Below are 23747 nucleotides of genomic sequence, written 5' to 3'. Positions count from 1 at the left end.
ATTAAGATTTCAGAGTTTGGTAATTTGACTGTTTGGTAACATAGTATGTGCTCACTTGACCTTCAGCAATTAGTTGTCTGTGCCAGTGATTTCAGCAATAAGTTGTCTGTGCCAGTGAGTTCAGTCTAAATTTATTCATTATGATCGATTTTTTAATAATCTTGTTTCAGTTGACAGTGATGGTCTTGAATCGCAATGAATTTGACCCAGAGTTTAGTTTGTCCACATACACAGCCACAGTGCCAGAGAACAAGCCAGTTGGACAGTCTATTCTAACATGTAAGCTGAAAAATGAATTTATTATCAGTAGTTAAACAAAGCTAGTATTAAATTCAAGGTATTGCACCAGTCATATATAGGACACAGATGTATACCCATCAAAGAGTGAGCCTTATCCAAAGGGCATGTCCTGCCAGCATCAACAGACACTGGTACACATTCTTGTCAAGTGTATAGACTTCAACCCTTTGAGGCAATAGTTTTGTTCATGTGAAGCCAGTTTAGAAAAAATCTTAGGACTTTTTGAGCAAATGCAGTTTATAGAATAAGATTTGACTAAATATTGCACAGATTGTTTTTTTTTACCTTTATCTCTTATTTTATGTACATAATGTATCTCTTGTCATGTATTTTATGTTTGCATTCATTTGGAAGGGTTTGGCTTTGTTCAGCTTTTTATTTTGCATTTCTTTATATTTATATTTTTAGAACTTTTAATAGGCATTGGTTAAACCATGTACATGCATACTTGTATAACATGAATAACTCTGTTCAAACTAGTTTCACTTGAACATTACAGTAAGGATTTCATAGGCTTGACTTAAGTATATGTAACTGCCATGTGTCCTTTAATGGTACATAGCTATACTGTAAAAAGTCAATGAAGAAATGGCAAAATAGTTAATATTCCATCTCGTTACCAGCTGCTTTGAATACATATTTTCAAATCAGTAACACACAGAGGTGGTAAATCATTCTATTTTAGGCTGCAATCGTTACATTTTTAGACTCTTTAGCTGGAACGTGGACTCTGTTTCAGTCTCTAAGAAAAGAGGTTAGCAAAAGAGGTAACCATTTGGTTAATTAAGAACATGTCAGATTCTTTATGATAGCAAACATGGTATAGCACTCAGTATGACTCTTAACCATATTGGTCATTATCAGGGCATGAAAAAAGATTTCACTGGTCTATTTGTTCTGCTGAGTAAGCAGATGTAACTTGTTGTTGTTGTGGAGTGTAACGCCATTTTTCAATACACGATGGGCTATACATGGTGGCCAGTATTAATGGTAGACGAAGAACCTGGGAAAACCTGGGAAAGAACACCGACCCACATAAGCTACTGACAAGCTTTCTCACATACCAACATTGGCCGAATCCAAGACTTGAACCCACGCAGACAGACGTGAGATGGCAGTGATCCATAACTGAGAGCGCTTTAGACCACTTGGCCACTTGGGGCCCCGGGTGTAACTTGTCTTGCATCAGTTTAACATGATCTTCTGAAAATGCAGTGTGTTCAGTTAGATGAGCATCATGAAAATTTTGTTACTTTTGTTGATCCATTGAACTTCATAGTATTGTAGTCTGGATGTTTAAAGTTTAAACAAAATCTCAAGCAAATCTTTGCATGAAAAATTCATAACTTCATAAAAAGGGCATGTATTGAAATTGAGAACTTTATGTTTCAGTGACAGCCACAGATAAGGATGCTAATACATATCTGTCCTATCGCGCGAGTGATGATCATTTCAGTGTTATCACTCAAAATGTGACCACTCAGACTGGTGTCATTCAAGTTGGTGTCCTTATAGTCAAGAGGTAAGTCATTGTATATGTGTTTACCATGTAAAGTGTACACCCAAATGTAAACACTGTCTACTCACATTTGTTGTCAGATGTTACTGTCATAAAAATAAACTGTATATACTTACTTATAAGTCAAGTCCAACTGCACATACCCAGAGCTGCGGTTGCTTAATGTGTTGACAGATATGTGTCTATACAGCTTGTTAGGAGTTAGTAGAGCAAACAACATAGATCCTGATCTGATGGTGCATAATGTGACAGCAGATCAGGGTCTATTTTGTTTGCATTTGGACTATACGCATGAGCACTTATATATGGTAATTGCAAGAAACATCTTTCTGATGTCTGTGTCTTTCGCCCAGATAAACCAGGGAAAAGAAGACATAAATTTTAAATACCTCTTATCATGGTTGAAATGAGTAATATGTGTGGCATACTTTGACATATCACCAGAACAGAATTTGAGCAATCTCTACAAGCCGTGTCTTTACCGTAATGTCTCCACCAAAGAATTCATTAAGGCAATTGACTGGCAAGCACAGTCAGCCTTTTTGAGCTTTTATCTATGAGATTTGGCTCCACAACAACACACTCTGGATATGGTAGATCTCAGCTGCACATGTGGTTACCATATCCAATTGACTTCAGAACAATATCTGGATGTGCACCCAATGCATCGTTTGCTGGATTCACCCAGAAATTGTATGTGGTACGAAGATCTAATTATTTAATATGCCCATACTCTGGTTGTGCTGCTTACAAGTTATGAGAGGGTTATCCTTAATATGGGGAATCCAATCTTTTTCCCACAAGGTTATCTGAGGTATGGGTAGGAAGATCAACATTCCCTTTGCAGGTTACCTATTCTCCAAATGTTAATGTAATTGGGGTATGAAGGTGAAAGCAAATTTTTCAGTAAAGTATGTTTCTCCTAGTATATTTACCTGATCACATTACTTTAAGCCCTCCCATCTTGCCCAGAATGCAAGCATCCTGTTACATGATGTTCTGTGCAGCTTAAAATTAGTGCCACCCATCAGGTGGCAAGGGGAGGGAATGGGCAAGAGTTATTGCGATGTGTCTAATACAGACAGACGTGATCAGTTTTTGTCTTTTAAGAGGGCTGGATTCGTGAAGTAGCGTGGCTCATATTCTTAACATTAATGTGGTTGATTAAGTATAGGAGAAACATGATTTACTGAAAAATTTGCTTTCTTGAGCAAAGTTTTAAATGGAAATGATGTCAGGGAAGCATTGGTCTTTTTCTTTATCAGTGAAATAAGACAAAACGTTTTGTAATTAGTTTGCGTGATAGTACTGTGGATGTCTCACCATTACAGAAATTGCTCACTCTGTACTGACAGAATCAGCTGCAACCACCCATTTGAACTAAATGGATTTAAATATAATATAATGATCTCAGTTCTTTTAGGGTGAAAGATAATATATTAGGGTACTTTTTAAAGTTGTAAGTTTAGTCTAATTGTCAAACAGTTGCATATGTATCACTTGATATACTTAATCAGCAATGCAGTACCAAGTCTGCTCGAGCAAGGGGACAGCTTTTTATTATGTAGGCAGCACAAATAAGTGCTAGTTATAGGTAGCGAATGAAATATAATGAACAGATATAGTACTGTTCCCCATTCATTGGTTATGTGCTTTACATTGTACACAAAAATTACATATATAGCTATTGATACAATTTGGCAAACAGTCTTAAGAAGGTAGCGGGACCTACAGATGGAGTTAACAGCATCTTTCATGCAAATTAAATAACATTTTTCTTGGATAGTACAAATGTGCAGCTAACATGAAATATGCAAGGGACCCAGTCAAAATTTTGAAAGGCTCTGTCTACTGAGCTCTGATTCATTTTTAGCTCTGTAAATATTCTAATTATAAAATAGATTTGTTTACATTACAGAACGCTGGATTTTGATAGAATACCACAGGGACTCTATAAATTTACCGTATTTGTTGATGATTTAGTCCCGCAAGCAAAAGCTGGCCAGGCAGAAGTCAGAATTCAGACCACTAATGTCAATGATGAAGCTCCGGAATTCAACCAGACCCTCCTTCAGACGAATTTACGTCTTGATGCTACAGTTGGCCATGTGGTCATTTTTATACGAGCCATTGATCCTGATGGTGATTTTGTCAGATACTCATTTTCTGGTGAGAAAAATTAATTCCAGTTTACAGAAGCAAAGTTAAAAAAAAACTTGAGTAACAAATGGTATTTATTTTTGCTGGGCTTTGCTTGGTTTCCCAATAGCTAAATGCTTCCTGAATTGCCTTAAAAAACCAAGAACTGAAAAAAATCATGCTTTACGTTTTATGTATGGAGTAAAACCCAACTTCAGAGAAACAGTACCACTGTTCACAAACTCATAAATCTTTAATACCGATTAATTATTGCCAGCCAGTTAGGTAATCTGTGAAATGCTGTTGTATGCCTGACCCATTTGTCTTTTAATTAATTAATGACAGTTTTACATAATCTCCAGGGATGTTTTCTGTCAATATATGCTACATGCTACAGGCACATACTGAATTGGTGTTTTTTTCTTCGAAGATTACTGAAAATGGTGTTTTTTGAAACACAACCAAGTCAGGGGCTTTGGGAGTAAAATATTCATCTTTTTAAACATGAAACACAGTGTTATGGCAGGTATGAACAGTATTTTAAACAATGATGTCATTGCAATGTTATTATTGCAACATTATCTATAATGGCACAACAGTATTCTAATAATAGTGCTCCGATATTTTTTTTATTGTTGCAACAGTATACATTATTGAAATACCATTATCTGAATATTATGCAATAGTATATAGGTACCACTGCAATGATAAATTTTGTTATTGCAGGGGTACAAGTTAAAAGTACATTCACAAAAGTTTTAGTTGGAGCGATAATTGGATACAGTTGTAATCATATTTGGATGTTATTACAGCAGTACTGGTCATTTTACTGTCTTCATACTTCATTGTTTTTACAGTTCTCATAACAGACACATAGCTCTTATTACAATTTGTGCTAACTAGTGGTAACATACTCCAATATTTCTGTGTAGTATACATGTCGAAAGTACATTGATACAACCTTTGGAACTGGCTAAATCAGACTGTAAATTAAAGGAAGTTGTTATGTGGAGGGTAATTCTATATACAATGTATTTCATTGCATCCTGAAAAATATGGATGCATTATAAAGACAGCTAACTTAATGAGGTGTTTATTGGAACAGGTGTGACTGTAGATATTACAGTAGTATGTATATACCACAGGTGTGACTATATATTACAGTAGTATGTATATACCACAGAGATACTTTTGTAAATAATCTCTAATTAGGATAAATTGTTACACGTACCTATGAAGAAAGACCAGATTTGATGAAAGATGCTGCTCTTTTAGGCCATCAAAACAGGGGAACACAGAAAGAAAAAATAATTAGTCATGGGTGGCCATAGACCCTTGCCATATCTGCCAGAATCAGTATTATAAGTTGGAGAACTGGTGAGATTTTAAAAAAACAAATCGAATAATCTGCATATTGAAGGCTTCTGAATATTTTGTTGAATATGTTTTTTTTAAAAAAAAAACATCTATTGCAATATTTTAGTTTATTCTATTTTATACAGGTTCTTTTTCCTTAAATGATTTCTGAAAATTTTGTGTTTGCTACAACGTTTGTATTTATAGCAATTCATATGATCTATTTATCCTTAGAAATTGATTGTGTCTTTAACCATTTACCATACTTTATATGCTTGTAGACTTTGCATAACTTTTCACTGTGACCACTGTTGATTGAAACTGTTTGAAATATTTTGCAGATAATACCTTACAAAATGGTCCATTTAGCATCACAGCAGATGGTGGTATCATAACACTTAGGCAGGTATTGAACCCAAATATACCCGACACGTATGTTCTCCAAGTAATTGCAAAGGATGATGGTTCATGCTGCATTAATGGATCCAGCATTATCCACTCAGTTACAGCCAATGTCACCATTAACATTGTGACAGGAAATAGACATTCACCAGAGTTCAGATCATGTGCTGACTACAGCAAAAATACCTCAGTGGATGAAGAGGTGGCAAATGGAACAGCTGTCATTACAGTAAGTTACAATGGAATAGGATTGTGTATTGTCATGTGTATTGCAGAGCCAACTGCAAACAGTATTGACCAAGATCTACTGTGGCATAATGTAACAGCAGATCAGAGTCAGTGCTGTTTGTTCTGCACACGTTTTTGTGCAAAGAGATCTCTTGAATAGCTATCATATTACGAGACTGCAGATCAGATCTATGCATTTGACATTTGGGTGGATGCTGAGTATGGTTACATTCAGCAATTTTATATCTCACATAAAGAATGGGAAAATGTAGCATTTGTGTATTTCAGATAGATGCATGCCAAAATTTACTTGCATGAGTTTGTTTCCTTTGCCATTTACTCATTGTACTTTTATATATTTACCAAAGGTATAACCTATTAATATTTTACACAGAAGAAGTAATTATCACTTGTTCTTTGACTCAGTCTTGAGAAACAGGGAGTATATGGGATTCACTATTTATTTACATGTCAAATTCTGAAGAGGTGACAGTATTATTCATGTCAATTTTTAACACACAATAGTATCCTTCCATCATGAAATTCATTATTACTCAGCAACTTTTGGAAGATTTTATCGGTTGAAACCATTTTTATTATAAAGTTTTAAACTTAGAAGTTCTAGGTCATCCTTGATTTCCAATATTCTGCCAAAATTTGACCAAAGTTTGGCATCTGTTTGACTGAGAAAGTTTGCCTAATAACTCTGGGGGCATGTGTCATATGGACACATATCTAAATCGGTCCATGTATCTGTACATCTGTCTTACCTTTGAAAGGCTGTAAGCATTAATTTCGTACATCCATTGTAATCCAAATTATAGTACAAGTGAATCTTGGGATGAAACTGTCGTACATTTATAATGCAGTATATCCCAAAGGGAAATGGATGGAATTAATCTGGACATGTTAGGATTTGTCTCAAAAACATGTAATCTTTCTTTGAGATTATCCATGTATTGTGAGCATAATAGTCTTCACTTGAAATTTTTTTTGTTGCACATTATTATATTTTGTTTTCTTTTTCTTTCTCCTTCCCAGGTCAGTGCAACAGATGACGATAGAGGTAAAAACGGCGAGGTCCGATACACTATGCTGAAAAGTCAGCCTGTCTATTTTGCTGTTAATGAAACTACTGGAAAAGTAACAGTAGCTGCAAGAATAGACAGAGAAACATTGACATCTTCCTTTTTGACAGTCACCATTAAGGCCAATGACAATGGGGAATCTTCAAGTGAATCAGTGTGTTCTTTCATTGTTACCATTAGCGATGTGAATGACAATAAACCCATGTTCACGCAGTCAAGTTATCAAGTATCTGTTATGACAACTGCAAATGTAGATACTTCAGTCATCCAAATTGCAGCTGTGGATCAGGACATTGGACTTAATGCCAAAATTGGATACAGCTTTGAACCTGCAAGTAATCTAGGAAATTACTTCAGGATTGACCCTCATACTGGCATGATAAGGGTTAACCGGACACTATCAGCTGTGAGTGGTAACATTTTTTTCTATAGCTACTACTACTACTGTTACTACAAGTTTTCACATCTGCAAATTATTGGTGATATATATATATATATATATATATATATATATATATATATATATATATATATATATATATATATATATCATGTTTCCAGTAGCATTGTCATTGTTGTTGCCATAGATGTCAGCATTGTTTATGCATTTAGGCAATGGTCTTGGACACTGCTGTATGTTCCTACATAAAAATGTATAGGTGTATTCATTGTGGCATTACTGATTATGACAGTCATTGCTAATCATTACTGATCATTACAGTCAAAAGGTCAGTGAACAACATTTCACACCCCAGTGCTTATATTTAGTTGTTGCATTTAGCTTAATTTCTCTGATTTAGTTGCATGTACAGTCGTTAAATCTGATGGTTGCATTTATCTGGAGGGATACCTCTCTGCATAGGCAAATGTAGATCACAGTGACTTGCTTTACTTTAGTAATTTGGCAAGATTTATTAATTATCCCACACCAAAACATGTGAGACACATAGCTGCTAAGTGTTCCGTTTTTCCGTATAAGTCCCATATTTTGGACCTGAATATGGCTGTACATTATTCTTGTTATCATCCGTTTTTGAATTTAAAAAAAATTAAATTAAAAATGTCCTTGCAATTTTCTGTTTATAACAGGCACACGGTTCCATTCTGAAAGTAAATGTATCGCTTGTGTATAGGAATATTTTGTTCGAAAATATGATCTGTTCATTTGAAATCGAGGCTACCATGCCAGTCTTCAACCACCCTATTGGATTGCGTAAATCAGTCACTGCTATCACTGTATTGCATTTTCGTATTATTCAACTTCTAACCGTGTCAAAATGGAAGGCAGAAGATTCAGAATTTCATTTGCAAAGAAAAGAAAACGGAACTGGAAGGACACTTGTTCCATCTTTAGATTTGAAAAGAGAATAGCTTGCATTTTGCAAATTGTGTAGCTGTGATTTCACTATTGGGCATGGAAGTGCCCATGACATAAAATGGCATGAAAAAGCTAATGAACATGAGCTTGCTGTTTCATCATCAACAGCTCATTGCGGCATTTATAAAAGCCAGAGAGAACCTTGATGTAATTCGATTGAAGTTCGGTTTACTAAATTTATTTTAGAAATGAACCTTTCTCAGTTACTAGTGTTGCTGGCGATTTATTTCGCACATTTTTTTCCAGACTGTAAAATCACAAATTATTACTTGTGTGCTACAAGGAAACAGTTCAGTAAAATAAATTGCACAGAATTCAGATCATCGTTGAAAGACGGCACCTTGGAATTGATAATAATTTAAAAAGTTAGGTGTGGAAAAGGCTCCTATAAACAGCCTGTGCCTGAGTGTGTTGCTTTCTTGCAACTTCTGAATGGGCACCTGAATGGAACAGGGTGTCTATTCAGAAGGTGCAAGAGTGCAATACATACATCTTTGACATTGAAGATTTAAGATGCTGTCCCACTTTAAATAGTTTCATATGTATTAAAGTTTTTAGAATCATTATTTGTTCCTGAAAATCAATATTTTTGTCATAAGCAGTCAGTATTATTGTACTCTGGGGTTGGCATCTATGGAGATAACATTCATTGGAATTCTTGTTTACAGTAAGTCAATAGTTTTATAAAAATAACCATAATATAATCTAAACACACATGATTTTGCAAATAATCTTGCGAATACATTTTTATTTTATTCCATATTTACAGAGAATAGTAAACCTTACGGTAAAAGCAACTGACCAAGGGTTAAAACCTCAAAGTTTCACCGTTATCGTGACAATTACAGTCACTGATGATACCACTTCACCTCCCCCATCCTGGAGTAGCACTGATGTAACTTCTGTGTCAGTGTATGAAAATGTGTTTCCATATGATGTGGCTGTTCTTCAGGCGATTTCAAACAATGTAAATGCTATAAAACTAGGGTTCGTATTTGTTGATGCTAACAGGACGTCAGTGCTGGTGGAAAGCTTCCGATGCATGCCAATCAATGATACATTTGTCAAGATAACATTAGAAAAGTCCTTGGACTATGAGACCAAAAATAAGTACAACTTGGTTGTACGAGCAATAGTAAGTATCCAGATTTCCTATTCTTTGTGTTTTCAGGAATTGAAGAGCTTTTAAAGTTTCAGAATCATTGCACCATTTTATCTTCCAGAACTAGAATGCATACACCTATCACCACATTTTGATACTTTTTGTAAGTTCAAACATTATATCAATATATAGAACTCCCTCACTATAATGCTGTTCTTGGAATCCCTAAAGCAAACCACCTTTTTGGGCAGTTACCTTATGCTGAGGTATTTTATTCAAATTACCATTAATAATTTCGGATCCATGACCATACTGACTTTGTTAGAAGACCACTTTATACTGGGGTGCATTATAGTGAGTAATTTATTACTTTTCGTTGTTTAAAAAAGCACCTGTTCATTGCTAGCACAAATTTATATCTTAATAAATTGTAACTTCAATTTGTTTTATTCAGATATCATTACCAGTTATGTAATGACCAAGCCTCATAATCATGAAACTGAGCAAAAAATTTGAACTTGTGGCAAATTTCAGAAATTTTGAATGGATGTAACTTCACTCTAAGAGAGGCTATACTTGTGAAAATATCAGATTTATATGATTGTTTTCATATATTGTTTGTGTCTCTATATTCAAGCCAATGTCATTGTGATTGAACAGATAAAAGTATGATTCTTAATTATTTACTTTTGAGTCTGAGTTTTTGTGGTCAGACAGTTTCATGAGAATTAGGCCAAGTCCCACCATACAACTTTACTTCACTCAAAAAATTTTGCACACAAAATATTTTTAAGAATTGTATGAAATTTTGAGTTAAATTCTATAATGGAAAGTACATTTTATGTTGGAGGATGCCTGGATTTTCAGAAGATGTACCACCTTTACTTGTGGACACAACAGGGCTCAGAATTAAAGCTGAATCTCAAATACAAATCAGGCAATTAGCAGATGAGTCACTAATGCCCAGCTGTCACATATCTATTTGAATCAGTAAAAATTTCTGCCAGTCACTGTCATAAATTTACAAGTGGTCTTGTGTCTGATAAAAAACAGGGATGATGTTACTTTTTATGGTAACTTGATCTCTTTATTGTGTTGACCGAAATATCTACCAATATTATGCACTTGATTGAGTACAATTAATGCTAGTGGAAATGAGCATGTGTTCTTCCATGCATCAAGTAAATATGAGCATCTGATTGACAAAACAACATGCATGCTGAACTTGCCTCGTACTCTGGCCCAATGTGCTAATTTCAACACTGAGGATATAAATATGATTGAGGGTATCAGGCATGGGTCAAAACTCTCCCATTTGGAAATGATAAATAATGCTTAATGCTTGTGAATAGTATTTTTATTGCTAGATCATTATTCATCTGAAACTCAATCCACTATGAGGTGATAAGTGGAAAGATTTCAAAGTTATTCAGGGTGTGCACAGTTGTAAATATGATTTAGAAAAGACAGAGAAAGTACAAGGAATCTAGGAATAAAAATAGGAAACATGATAAATTAGATGAGGACAGTGGTGAGCACAGTTGTAAATATGATTTAGAAAAGACTGAGAACGTACCATCAATCTAGGAAAAAGAATATGAAAAACTGAAATATGACCCAGAAAATGATGTGCACTTTGTTAAGTATTAGGAAAACTACAAAGTATGTTGATCAGTTAAATTTAGGCAGGATCAATAAAAATGCTGTTTTAGTGAGCCTATAAATTAATGAAGAAATAAAATCTAAATGTTAGGCCCTGAAACATTATTCCCTCATTACAATACTGTCAGTGGGAGCCTTATACAACCTTATAGTGAGATCATTGAACCTGCTTTTGAATCTTTCTATTGAAAGTGCAACATGAACACTGACAGACTTACACATCTCTTTTGCTCACTTATTTTTCATTTTCTATTGAGTATCTTATGTACAACTTTTCCAAACGAAATCCATATATTTTTTAAAAACTAACCTTTTTCTTGGCTAAATGAAGTATCATCTCCTTCTGACTGTCCATAAATTCATTTGTGCCATATATATTTATGTGACCAGGATGGTCTAAATATAGAAATTACAAAAAATAATTTTTTTGACTACATTTAAGATGATTAATAGTCCAAATTGATAAAATTAAAATGACAACAGTCAAGGTCATGGTGGGTAACAGAAATGTTTTCAAATAAAATAAAAATAACTTTCATTCAAGAGTAACTTTCATAACTTTCATTCTAGAATAAGTCTTTGACCAAAATTAGCAGATGACTTGTATTTAGGGTAAAAATGAAACCTGTACTATTTGGGATGTACAGGTCACAGGTCAGTCGTGGTAAGTCTAATATGAAAATACTTTTTTTCTAGACATTAAATTTAGTTTAAGACTGCATACTCTGACCAAAAGGTCTGATCCTTGCGATGCCTTGGTCAACACGTAAATAATCCAAGGTTTATTTTAAACTGAAAATAATTGGGGGACAACACCCCACCATATAATGTGCAAATTTTGCTTTTAAGATTTTCTTTGGCTGCATGTGTTTCAGAAATTAGTGTAAATCCTACAATCATGCATCCTTGAATAGATCCTGATAATCTCCCAAGTCATGCATACTGTACTAGCGCCTACAAAGAGGATTGTTAAAAATGGGGCTGGTGCATGATATGACATTCACAGTACTCATGCTAAACATATGATAGTAGTCAATAACATTTTACCACTCATATTTATTTATGTAGAGTCAGACCCTACCACCACTCAGCACTGACAAAATCCTGCCAGTTACCGTGATCGACCAGAATGATGAAATTCCTGTTTTCTTGGATGTAAACTATGACACTGGTTATCATGATGCAGAAGTACTTGAGGGTGCCAATATTGGAACTTTTGTCACAGAAGTGACAGCTATAGACAAAGATGGGACTGCACCTTTCAATACAGTAAGTTTTACAGTGACTACTTTCATCCTTAAAGATGTTACCATTTTAAAGGGCATGACTTTGTATGCATTTTATGACATTACGCTGTTATTTTCCTGGTATCATCATTGCTCAGTACTGTAGAAACTGTATTCATATTTATTTATTTTAAATGCTATTCATTTCTATTAGTATTTAAGTTAACATAATTGCAGTGAAACAATATTTGGTGAATGGATACATTAAAGTGTCATTGTTATTATTTTACTCATTTTCCCTTACAATTATGTTTGATTATTTGCTTCTCATCCACAGGCAGTTGTGAAAATATATTTAGTGAATTAAATACTGTGAAGTTTAATTGATATTAATTTAGTCTGTTTACTCGTAGATTTTTTCTTCTTCTTTAGATTATTTAGTTTTTCATCCCGAGGCAGTTATTCAAGGAATCATTTTTCTTTTCTGAATTTTGAATAATTTAACTAATTGTATCGTTTGCAGAAGACATTTTTATGGAAGAGTTTCAATGTATTAATCATGACAACAATAAAATGCATAATTTTAACACTCAAATATTTGTTCATTTATATATTTGTTCACTTTAAAATAAAAGTTTTGTGGAAATAAAACTTAAAAAGGTATATAATTGAATATAAATACACACAAATGAATTAATTAAATAAGCAATGATATAAATAATTTCATGAATTATTTTATCAATAAAATTTGATCAGTATGCTACTGAATGTTAGATCTTAGAATAGAAAACTGAAAAGATACTATTTTGCTTTCCAAACATTTTAGTTTCTTCACACAATATTTTTGATATATCACAATAATTATTTTATTCCAACAAGAAAATAAATAGTTAAATGCTATCACCTTCTGAATTTCCTTTGTTTTGATATTTTCAGGATAAATAATGCCATTTACTATGCGTGGATAGGCAAAGTGTTTATTATAATGAAAATGTCAAGGTGGAGAAAGAAAAGAACTGTAGGTGTGACACCAAAAATCTATAAAATTCTACCTCTTTTTTTTTGTTATCCAATTTATACATTTAATGAGAAAGTACTAAGAACACGATTTACTTAACATAAATAGCATAAAGAAAAAATGTAATTATTTTCCTCAAAATTACTTGCATGATAAGTTCTCAAGTAGCAAGTATTTCAATCAAAATTTTTGAAGATGTTACATTTTCATTAGAACAATTGTTTTTGTTTGTATGTGATGATATATTGAAGAGCTTAAAAAGGAAACCATCAGGTTTTTGATTTGGGTGATTTTTTGATGACTATAGCATTTCGGTCAAGTTTTGTGCAGGTAATCAGAATTCCACTATAAGTTATAATTTAAAAGCTTCTTTGATTAAATATTCAAGTTTATTTAAAAGTATATGGACAGTTTGGTTATTGTTTATAGTACATCTCCACTGTCCTCCTTTAAAGCTGTCAAAATTTTAGAAAGTTTCTGCCTTTACACAAGATTTGGATGCAAAGATGGCGAGAAGACAAAATTCCAAGCACTGTGACTCAAAAATCAAGTATATAAAAAATTGCTACAGATAGATGGCGACATTTATTCTGCTTGTTGCAAATTATGTCTTCAGAGATTTAATGTGATGAAAGTCAAAAAGTGCTAAACATCAAGCAGCAGTCAAAGGTGCACACTTGGAAGCAGTGGCTGTTGCATTGTTTTTTCCAGTCCACTTCCCAAATCTAAGTTGGATTCTCAGAAGCCTATCCACATAACAAGCTCTGTGAACTTGATAAGTCCTAAACAATCTTCCTGTCAGTTAATAACATTGTTTGTATAAAAAAGAGACGCTTTGTGAGTTATTCAAAGCATAACAATTATTCGTCTAACATGGGAGTAAACAAAGTCTTAGCCAGCATGTTCTCAGATAGCAACATTGACAAAAACCTTTCATCAGGAGATATAAAACCTTTCTTTTTCCACCTGTTTCAGACTAGTTCCATACTTCTTTATGATTTGAAAGGAAAAAATTATGAAAAATTAATTGTTCTTTTCGATGAAAGCATGAACAGATTACAAAAGAAAAGGTGAATGTCCACATCTTGCTTTGGGAGCGTCAAGAAGTAATAAAATAGTACTTGAAAATCCTTGAATTTTGTGAAAAGATTCTGCTACAGACCTTTTGAAACTTTTGCATCAAAGTTTGTGAAAGTTACATATCTTCTATGGTTTTGCTGCAGTCAAATGAAACTCATAATATCACTACAGGTTTAAAGTTTATGCCATGATATGTTTGGAGTTCCCATCTTGCTCAGAACGGTGCCCACTCAAATATATTAAACAGTGTTTTCATGGCTTGGCATGAAGAATAATCAGGGTTGAGAAAAGTATGAATGTCCAATATTTAGTCTTTCTCAGGCACATGTGTCATCAGTATTTATAATTTGTACCTTAATGTCGGACATATATAGAGACACATAGGTGCAAGGGTAGGTAATATGGAAATTGTTTCCACCGGTAAGGCTTATACATAGCATTATTTAGATATCTGTGTAATGGGAGACATTTTATGAAGCCCGTACAGTCATGTAAATATCCAAATTGGGATGAAGAGTTCATGCAAAATCATTTGCTTTGAATCTTACACAATGATTGCAGCATTTAGGTTATTAGCATGTAATTTTTTATTTTTTTATGTCTGTCCATCCATCTGCAATTAATAAAAATAATAAATAACAAATAGGAATAAAAGTCACAGAGGTAAACGCTGGAGAATGTCCATGTCTTCTTGGAGTGATAAGAACAAGCAGAATCTCCTCTTGTGATAATTTGGCTCAGTACACTTTAGGTACCAATTCAATGCTCCAAAGGGTCATCAGGATGCACTTTGTCAAGAACTGTTCAAAGAAGGCAGCATTTTCAAAACAAACGACTGATTTCCAATGAGTGTTAGCATGTTCTTAACTGTGAAACCAGGAGCTTTAATGGCAGAAACAGAACCCTTATGGCAGAACTGCATACTCTAAAACTGATAATTTTACTAATCTGATGAAAATGAAAAGCTGAAAGAATGCTAGCAAAATGCTGAATGAACACTGAACAACCCATGAATGCATGGAGAGTACAGGTGCACAATGCAGTGATAAATAAATACAAATAAAATGAAACACAAATGCATTTCTTTACATTTAACACTGTTAAAAAATAAATCCTTACTTTGGTGGCATGCATTCCAAATGAACAAGAATGAAAGAATATAATGAATAGAAGCAGTAAACACAAAATCAGATAAACATTTCAGAGACTACAGAGTAATAACTGAAATAATACAATCATGAATGTAATGCAAATGAAACAGAACGCATGCAAAATGAAAAAAATTATGTTGTAATTGTTTGTTCAATTGGGATGGGAAAAGATCTATATGCACAGTTGTATGAGGAGGTGAAAAAGACAGGATTTTCCAGGGAAACCCTTATACTGACTATATAGATCAACTGAAAAGGAGGGCATAGGTTGAGCCTATACCAGACCTGGACTCGTTGATGTCTGAAGTCAGATGGCATCTACCGCTGAAGTCCAGTAGCAGCTGTTGTAGGGATCAATCACCACAGCTAGTACATTATGTGCAAATGGATGTGTACACATTATGTCACTAAAGGTCTGCCGTCTGTTTAGTGCTGGTATGATCTAGTTGTGGCTTTGTGTGTGACTGCAGGTTAAAATTGGTATGTGAAATCCATAACTTAGAATTTTATGACACTTTGCACATGCATATATCATGACTTCATAGTGTACTGTTTGCATTAGGCATGCCAAATGACTCAAGCGCAAGGTCACAACAATGGAGAATGTAATTCTATGTAATTTATCTATAACATTTTAACAACTAAAGATACTTCAATGAGACTTTAGTCAGTTGATATCATATATTGTTGTTTACCATACCACATTCTCTTCCTCAAGATCAAGGTTATGGCATGAGAGTATATAATTCTGTGACTTGTATTCATATCTTGAATTGAACTTTTGAACCATTGAAGATATATTAATCAAATGTTGTACCTTTTTTATCTCTTGGCTCTGTAGTGCATTGTATACGATAGCCACAGTCCTGCATTAAGGGCAATATCACAGCAAGGGAAAATATAAATCATTGGCCTCTATCGATATTCAGGCATAACATTTAAGCAATTATAGATCTTTTAAATGAAAATTGAGATAGTGATCTATCTTGATTTAATACTATCATTTGCATTAATCAAAACCCGAAATGTCAAAGACACAGCAAGGGGCAGTACAGGTCATTGGCCTGTTTCCTTATAAAAGTTGACAAATGTAATCCTTACAGATATATAGAACCTTTAACCAGGTCAACATCATATCATAAAAGTAACCAAGTCCTTAGCTCAAAGGTCAAGGTCATCAGTAAGGAAAATGATGATGGGGTATGACTGCCAATTCAAGTAGTCTTATTTAGCATAAAGAGTGGGTTAGCTCAGTTAGCAATGTAGTGGATGTTCTGTTACGTATTTGGATCAGGTAATGCATTTCATGAAGAAACCAATTCATTCATTATTAATGCAGTACTGTCAGTTTATGCAGGTAATTAAAATCATTAGTTTGATAACAATTTCCATGTTATCTTTCATGAAAGTGATGTTATTTGGATGTTGTTTTATTGTTATCTATGTTGGATGCCATTTGGACAATAACCGTGGACATTTGGGAAAGTAATTTTATTTTATGATCATTACTTCTGATAATCAATTTATAATTTGTCCAATTGATGTCCCATCAAAGTCGGAACTATTTTTCAGTTATGCTGAAGTCCAAAACAGTGAGAATTGTGCAGAACTGAATTTTGATCAAAATCACAGGAGTTGTAATTGTTTAATTGGTAATTTTACTTAAAGTAACCGATGTTTCATCTGGTAGATTAATTTGGAATAGCACTAGTGCCAGCTGCTATATCAAAACCTCTCGCCATAATGCATAATAAAATTAAAATGATAATTGGATGGATAAAATATATAAATAAATAAATGGATAAATACAGTGTATATAAATAAATAAATTATTAAACTTCTTTAGATTCAAAGGTATCAGATAGAAGACCCAACTCAGAGTTTTGCCATCAACAGTACCACTGGTCGTGTGACTACAACAAAAGTATTAGACAGGGAACTGAAACCATTATATTTCTTTCAAGTCATGGCAGTGGATGCGGCTCCTTCAAACCGGCCTGGTGTCACTGGACCCAATACTGGTAACATATATTTGCATAACATTTTTGCTGAGTCATATATTATTTCATAAGCCCTGATTATTTTTTTTTTGATATTACAAATGTATAATATAACATTAAACACAAAAATATTGTGTTATTATATCACTCTTTACATTGATTTAATACTCAAGGCACATAAATGTAGCTCAAATAATGCCACAGGATCTTTAAAAGAAATTTTTACAAGCAAAACATCTACCTTTCATCATAAAATAATCAAAAAGAATCTTATACTGGTGCACCGATAGTGTGCAGATATTTTCCCATTGTTGTGGGAATATGGACAGATAAATCGAGAGTGCAGATTTTCTAAAATGTTTAAAATGACATTGTTCAACTTTATACTTATTTTAAAAATCATTCATATATAGCCTGATTTTCTTTTTCAATATTTCTTTTATCATTGAAAAATAGCAAGCTGATGGATTAAATAAGGCAAAATACCATGCAGTATTATGTATTTTTTACAGAGTTTTTTCTCTGGTTTTCTAGAAATGTGGATTTCCAAAACTGCAGAAAAAAGTGTGGATTTTTTGCAAAACCTTTGTAGTCAATCTATTACATAGTATTAGCTATCATATTTTGTACCCTTTCTATTAAATATTCTGTCAAATATAAAAAAAAAATTATGAAAATTATAATTATATTTGCAGCTAAATATTAGAGGGTATGAAAAATTCCTCACAATATGCTATATAATCCATGTTCAACTGAGGCCAGTCCATTGCTCAGAAGTGGTCACATTCATTCTGACTTTTGTCTGTATGAATTATTTACGAAAACATTATATTGTTATCAAAACTCTCTATTCATGTTTAATTATGCATTGAACAAACAACAAACAATGTGGGAAAGACATCATGAGTGTTTTACTGCAAAATAACTTGTGAAAGTAAACATCTCACATGACTATGAAAGCAATTTAAAATTATTATCTGTAAATAATTCTAAAAAGTATCCTTTAACCATTCATAGATTCATGGTTTCACTTTTTTATTCCAGGGGCAGTTACAGTTTCAGTTACAGTGAAGGACATAAATGACAATCCACCATCATTTGCATACAGCATTTACAACATCTCCGTGAAGGAGGACACCCCAGTTGGAGGAAGTGTTGCCATTATTAAAGCTACTGACCTTGATACATGTAATTGAATGTTTTAGTTCTTTTTCTCGATATTAGAGTTATTGTCACCTGTTGATTCGTTTGTGCTTGGTTACAGTAGGGTATGTGCACACTCATGTATTTAATGGCACACATCTTCTACATTATTTAAGACAGAGACATCAGACCATTAAATATATTTAGTGGAGGTGTGCATCATATGGGACAAATGTACAACATCTAGGTTCCAAATAAAGAAAAATAGAGAAATATAATTTGTTCTGCCATACTGCAGAATTTATGTATTATTGATGGTCTGATAGTGATTTCTGGAGATAGAAATATGTGAAAGGAAATGGTTTTTATTTTATTTTGCTGGACTGTAGCAAGGAAAATAATGTAAGACTTTATAGTCCTGTTTAGTAATGTATTCATATCTAATTATCCCATTACAAAATTCACTCATATTTTTCAAGTTTAATGTAATGGAAACATTTATTTATTAATTCTTTGATTATATCCATTTGCTTATCTGTGTGTAGATAGATGGAATATGAGACGCATGCAAATGTTAATAGAATTTTAAAAAATCAGCATACTTTATGTGAAGATAGATAGACGTATAAAATAAATAGAACTTTAAAGTAAATTAGTAAATTTATTTATTGATAACCAATTTTTTTATTATTATAGGTACAAGTAATAGATACAAAATAAATAAGACAATAAATGATCAAGTACATGAATCATTAAACATAAACTAGACCAATCATTTTCATTTTGAATATCCATTACTGTTGTTTATTTCATTTGAGTAATGATTTTAGTCCATCAAATTATGCTACAGCATTTTATGTGATATTAACCAGACTTTCTTACATGTAGCTGATGAATTGAAATATTCCATAAAGGAAACCAGTCCCTTTACAATACAGCTTCGCACTGGACAGATTGATATTGCAGGTGTTTTGGACTTTGAATCACCAATAAAGGTAATTCATCAGCTTTCTTCTGTATGCTTCATTTTATAAGTAGAATTTATCATGTCCATGATTAAAAATAGGATCATTGAACATTATAACACCTTAAGATGTCCCAAGTTTGCTACAGTGTTCTGTTGAGGCAATGTTGTCACTAATTTTGTTGTAGGTTTTGTATATGTCTTCCAGCATGTATATAGTAGGAAATATCCAGGTGTGGATATCAGTCAGAAAAGCATTGTGTTGAGTGCAGAAAGGACAGTTTGATGGTTTGACCAAAGTTGCTCTGTCAAGTACATTACCTGATCACATTAACATTAGGGGTTACTCTTAGCTACTTCCTAATCAAGTTCTCCCAGAAAGATGAAAAATGTCTTTCCGTCTATATATTGTATAGATGAAGGTAAATAATTCTTACAGATTAACTCATCTGCTGCATATCTACCTGTATTGCAGATGCAAGCAGTTTTAGCTTTCACATGTAACATGTAACCATTGTCTCTGAAGAATCCATTCCAATTTGTATTTAATTTTGATTATTCATCATTTATTTTCATTGGTATAGTATAGTCAACAGGTTGTTATACCTGGTGTGAAAACATTTTGCATTATTTCTGGCGGATATTTTAATATTTATGCAAATATATACTGGTTATTATTGTTCATTTGATATAGATTAGTAAGACAAGCTTTTCTGATGTAATTGGATTGCACTGTTAATTTTAATGTTCTTACAAACTTCTTAGGTTGTCTTGGTAACATCTTTCAATAATGAGATGTCAGTCAAGTTTAGGAACTGCTGACATTTTAAATCATGGATGACAAACTTTGGGCACATCTGCTCTACATAAAGGACACACGGTACTAATTATACGGAAGAACTTTCAACCAGTCTAGAAATGGGTGAAGAAATAATAGAGCATTTACAGGTTTGGTGGTCTATAATTGGTTAATAATGAAAATTAAAATTTTAGTAAAAATATCTCTTGAGAGCTTATCCTATATATAATTTTTTTAAAAATATAGACAAATTTCTACTGATGCAATTTTAGCATTCTTACAGGCTTGACTCAGGAGTACTCAATAATGAAAGTAGCACCTGATTTATTTGGTGCAGAATCAATAACATGTGTTTCATGGACATGTATGTAAACAAAATGCCTTGGGTCATATGGTGTTCTCCACACATAAGCTTGCACCAAGGTTAGATGTGCATGGAGAATTATAGGTCTCATCATCAGCACCCAGAAATTTTAAGTTATTGAATTTTGAGTATGATGGTGTTTCCATATTTTTTTATTGGAGTTGAATTAGTACCATGTGTCCTAAAGAGTGCCTTCTTACACCTATTTAGCACGGGTGTAATGTGTGTAAAATTATTTGGTCCAGCATGTTGAAAAGCATTTGAAGGACCATGTAAAATGTTCATGCAATAAATCACCAAACATGAAATACTAGGCATTCATATAAATTCAGAAACTTTGACCAGCTTTATCAGGGATATCAAGATGCCATCCCTACTGCTTATGAAGATACCAAAAACAGTGCCTTAGGTGACAGTCATTAAATATTGAATCTACTATATGCTAAGTGTCAAGCTGTATTGGAATTACATATAATAGCATTCTACAGCAAGCTCTGATGTCTGGAATGTTCACTGTTGAGTTGGACCAAACTATGACCATTTTTAAAACCAATTATCAGACCACTGGGCATAAGTCCCTACCTTTGCCCATGCATGGAGTTAGGAAAGTTGAAGTCAGGTGTGCAGGATTACTCTTCAATTTTGCCATCCAGTGTGGCCTGCAAGTTATATGTCATTCTTTGTATACTACCCTGTCTGTTGATATTGGGTCCAGCTGTCCTGACAATCAGTGTATGGTTTTGGCAGTCAAGAACCTGTCATCATACTTGGTGAACCATACATCACTTGACTGTTCCTACAGTGATTGAGTCCTGTGCTCGGCCAAACTGACCATATCTATGATACATGCTGAATTGGCATCACATTTAGAAATGTCCAAACTTGCCTAAATGAACATGCCATATGGACATTCCCCAGCAGAACCACACTCTGTGATGACGTGACTTGGCTGGCACTACTAGCATATCTGTGAAGTAGAACGTTTTTTAAACATTTTGACAATTCATCATCAGTCTTGTATGGAATGCTGTACCCACGGTATAAAATTTATTGGAGAAGGACGATTCCCAGTTGATGAAGGGTGGCAACACAGACATGCCTGAACAATGGGAACCTTTTTATAGCCATGTGAATTATAGGCCGACATATGCACCTAACTTACAAAGGTAGGCCAGGAGGATAGAGAGAAAACAAGTCTCCTTCCCCAAGCCTCCCACCAACTGCTAGTGATATGATGACCCTCCCACCCAATGTGGGAAACCTCCAGTGAGCACCAGGCTCATTATGTTCTGCCAGCTTTGGATCAACCTATTTCCAACAAAATATTTGGTTATCCAAATCATTTTTGAGGAGCTCTGGATCTTGTTCATCCGGCCCACTCCGCTATTGTTGCCCCCACTCATTATGGGGATTTCAAGCAATCCCATAAAAGTGGATGTTCTACAGAAGGAGATAGAGCTTGTGCTCACAAATAGAGAAGAGGAGGTAGTATAAAAGATGGACTTACTGGTTTTCTGTTCCCCACTTTTTCTGATTACAGAAGCCAGCATTAAATTGAAACCAGTCATAGACTTGAGCAGACTCAGCATATTACTGCCCTGTAATTCAAGATGTTAAGTCTGTTCATTTATTTTGCATAACCACCAAGTGTCCAGTTTTTCTCATATTTATCCCTTATTTTCAACCTGAAAATGGGTGTACATTTTTCATGTTAACAATCCATTTTTTTTACAAAGAAAATAAATTACCAATTTCCTTGCAATTTTCTGTTGAGAATGGACACCAAGTTTCATTTTTAGAGTAAATATATTGCATGTATATAGGGATATCGAGTTCAAAACTTTGACTGGTTCATTTGAAATCAAATCTACTGTGCCAGTCTTTTTGCACCATATTGGATTGTGCAAAGCAGCCACTATCACTGTATCTCATGTTCATCATGTCAAAAAGGGAAACAGAAGAGTCAGAATTTTCTCTGCATAGAAAAGAAAACAGAACTGAAAGTACAATTGTATTGTCATGTTTAAATTTGTGAAATCATCTAGTAAAGGAGAAAACTTTGCATTTTGGAAATTGTGTAATTGTGACTTTGCTGTTGGGCATGGAGGCACCCATGACATAAAATAGCATGAAAAACTAATAAACATCAGCTTGCTACGTCATCATCAGCAGTATAGCTTGAACTTATGATATTTATAAATACCAAAGAGAATTTTGATATAATTTGATAGATGTTTATTTTACTAAATTTCTTTTAGAAAGGAAAATTTCTCTTTCAGTTGCTAATGATGCTGGCAATTTATTTGGCACACTTTTTCCAGACAGTAAAATTGCAAAGGATTACTCATGTGCCAGAATGAAAACAGTCGTTTAAGTTAATTTATCTTAGGACTTCTTTCTTTATCACACTTTAATGCTGACTTTTGCTAGTTGATTAAAAATAATAGAACAGAATTCAGATCATAATTGAAAGGTGGTACACTGAAATCAATTGCAATTGAATAGACAAGGTGTGGGAAAGGTTCCGGGAGCCTGTATCTGATGACTTACTCGGAAGATGCAAGAGTGCAACACATCTTTCTTCGACATTAAGTTATTAAATAAGTTATTTCCTGGTTTTACTGATGGTTGTAGATGTTTTAAGTAGTTAGGTATGCATTAAAGTTTTAGAAATTGGTATTTGTTCCTGAAAATCTATAAAGAAAATCTTAAGCAGTCAGTATTTTTGTACTCTGGGGTTGGCAGCTATGGTCTTGACCTGTCCAATCCATGTTTACATATACACATTCACATTGTGTTATGCAGATACCTTTGCTTTGTCTATTCCC

General features: G+C 33.7%; 2 protein-coding genes across 2 annotated transcripts in view; both read left to right on the top strand.

The window, feature by feature from the left end:
• Window positions 1–18949, top strand: part of LOC149777013 (neural-cadherin-like) — a 46918-nt gene extending 27969 nt beyond the window's left edge. Inside the window, exons 5-13 of the mRNA XM_089941373.1 lie at window positions 171–279; window positions 1693–1822; window positions 3738–3988; window positions 5656–5945; window positions 6986–7438; window positions 9180–9545; window positions 12243–12443; window positions 17496–17670; window positions 18694–18949. Of these exons, the coding sequence (XP_089797499.1) occupies window positions 171–279; window positions 1693–1822; window positions 3738–3988; window positions 5656–5945; window positions 6986–7438; window positions 9180–9545; window positions 12243–12443; window positions 17496–17670; window positions 18694–18845 (2127 nt within the window). The 3' untranslated portion in view covers window positions 18846–18949. The remainder of the gene's footprint in view (window positions 1–170; window positions 280–1692; window positions 1823–3737; window positions 3989–5655; window positions 5946–6985; window positions 7439–9179; window positions 9546–12242; window positions 12444–17495; window positions 17671–18693) is intronic.
• Window positions 18950–22323: 3374 nt separating this feature from the next.
• The window catches only part of LOC149777012 (neural-cadherin-like), an 80989-nt gene continuing 79565 nt past the window's right edge, over window positions 22324–23747 (top strand). The window contains exon 1 of the mRNA XM_089941372.1: window positions 22324–22404. Coding sequence (XP_089797498.1) covers window positions 22324–22404 — 81 coding nt within the window. The remainder of the gene's footprint in view (window positions 22405–23747) is intronic.

Source organism: Sinohyriopsis cumingii, chromosome 18, assembly GCF_028554795.1.
Source record: "Sinohyriopsis cumingii isolate HCF-2022 chromosome 18, ASM2855479v2, whole genome shotgun sequence".
NCBI lineage: Eukaryota > Metazoa > Mollusca > Bivalvia > Unionida > Unionidae > Sinohyriopsis > Sinohyriopsis cumingii.
This window is presented reverse-complemented; position numbering and strand designations above follow the sequence as displayed.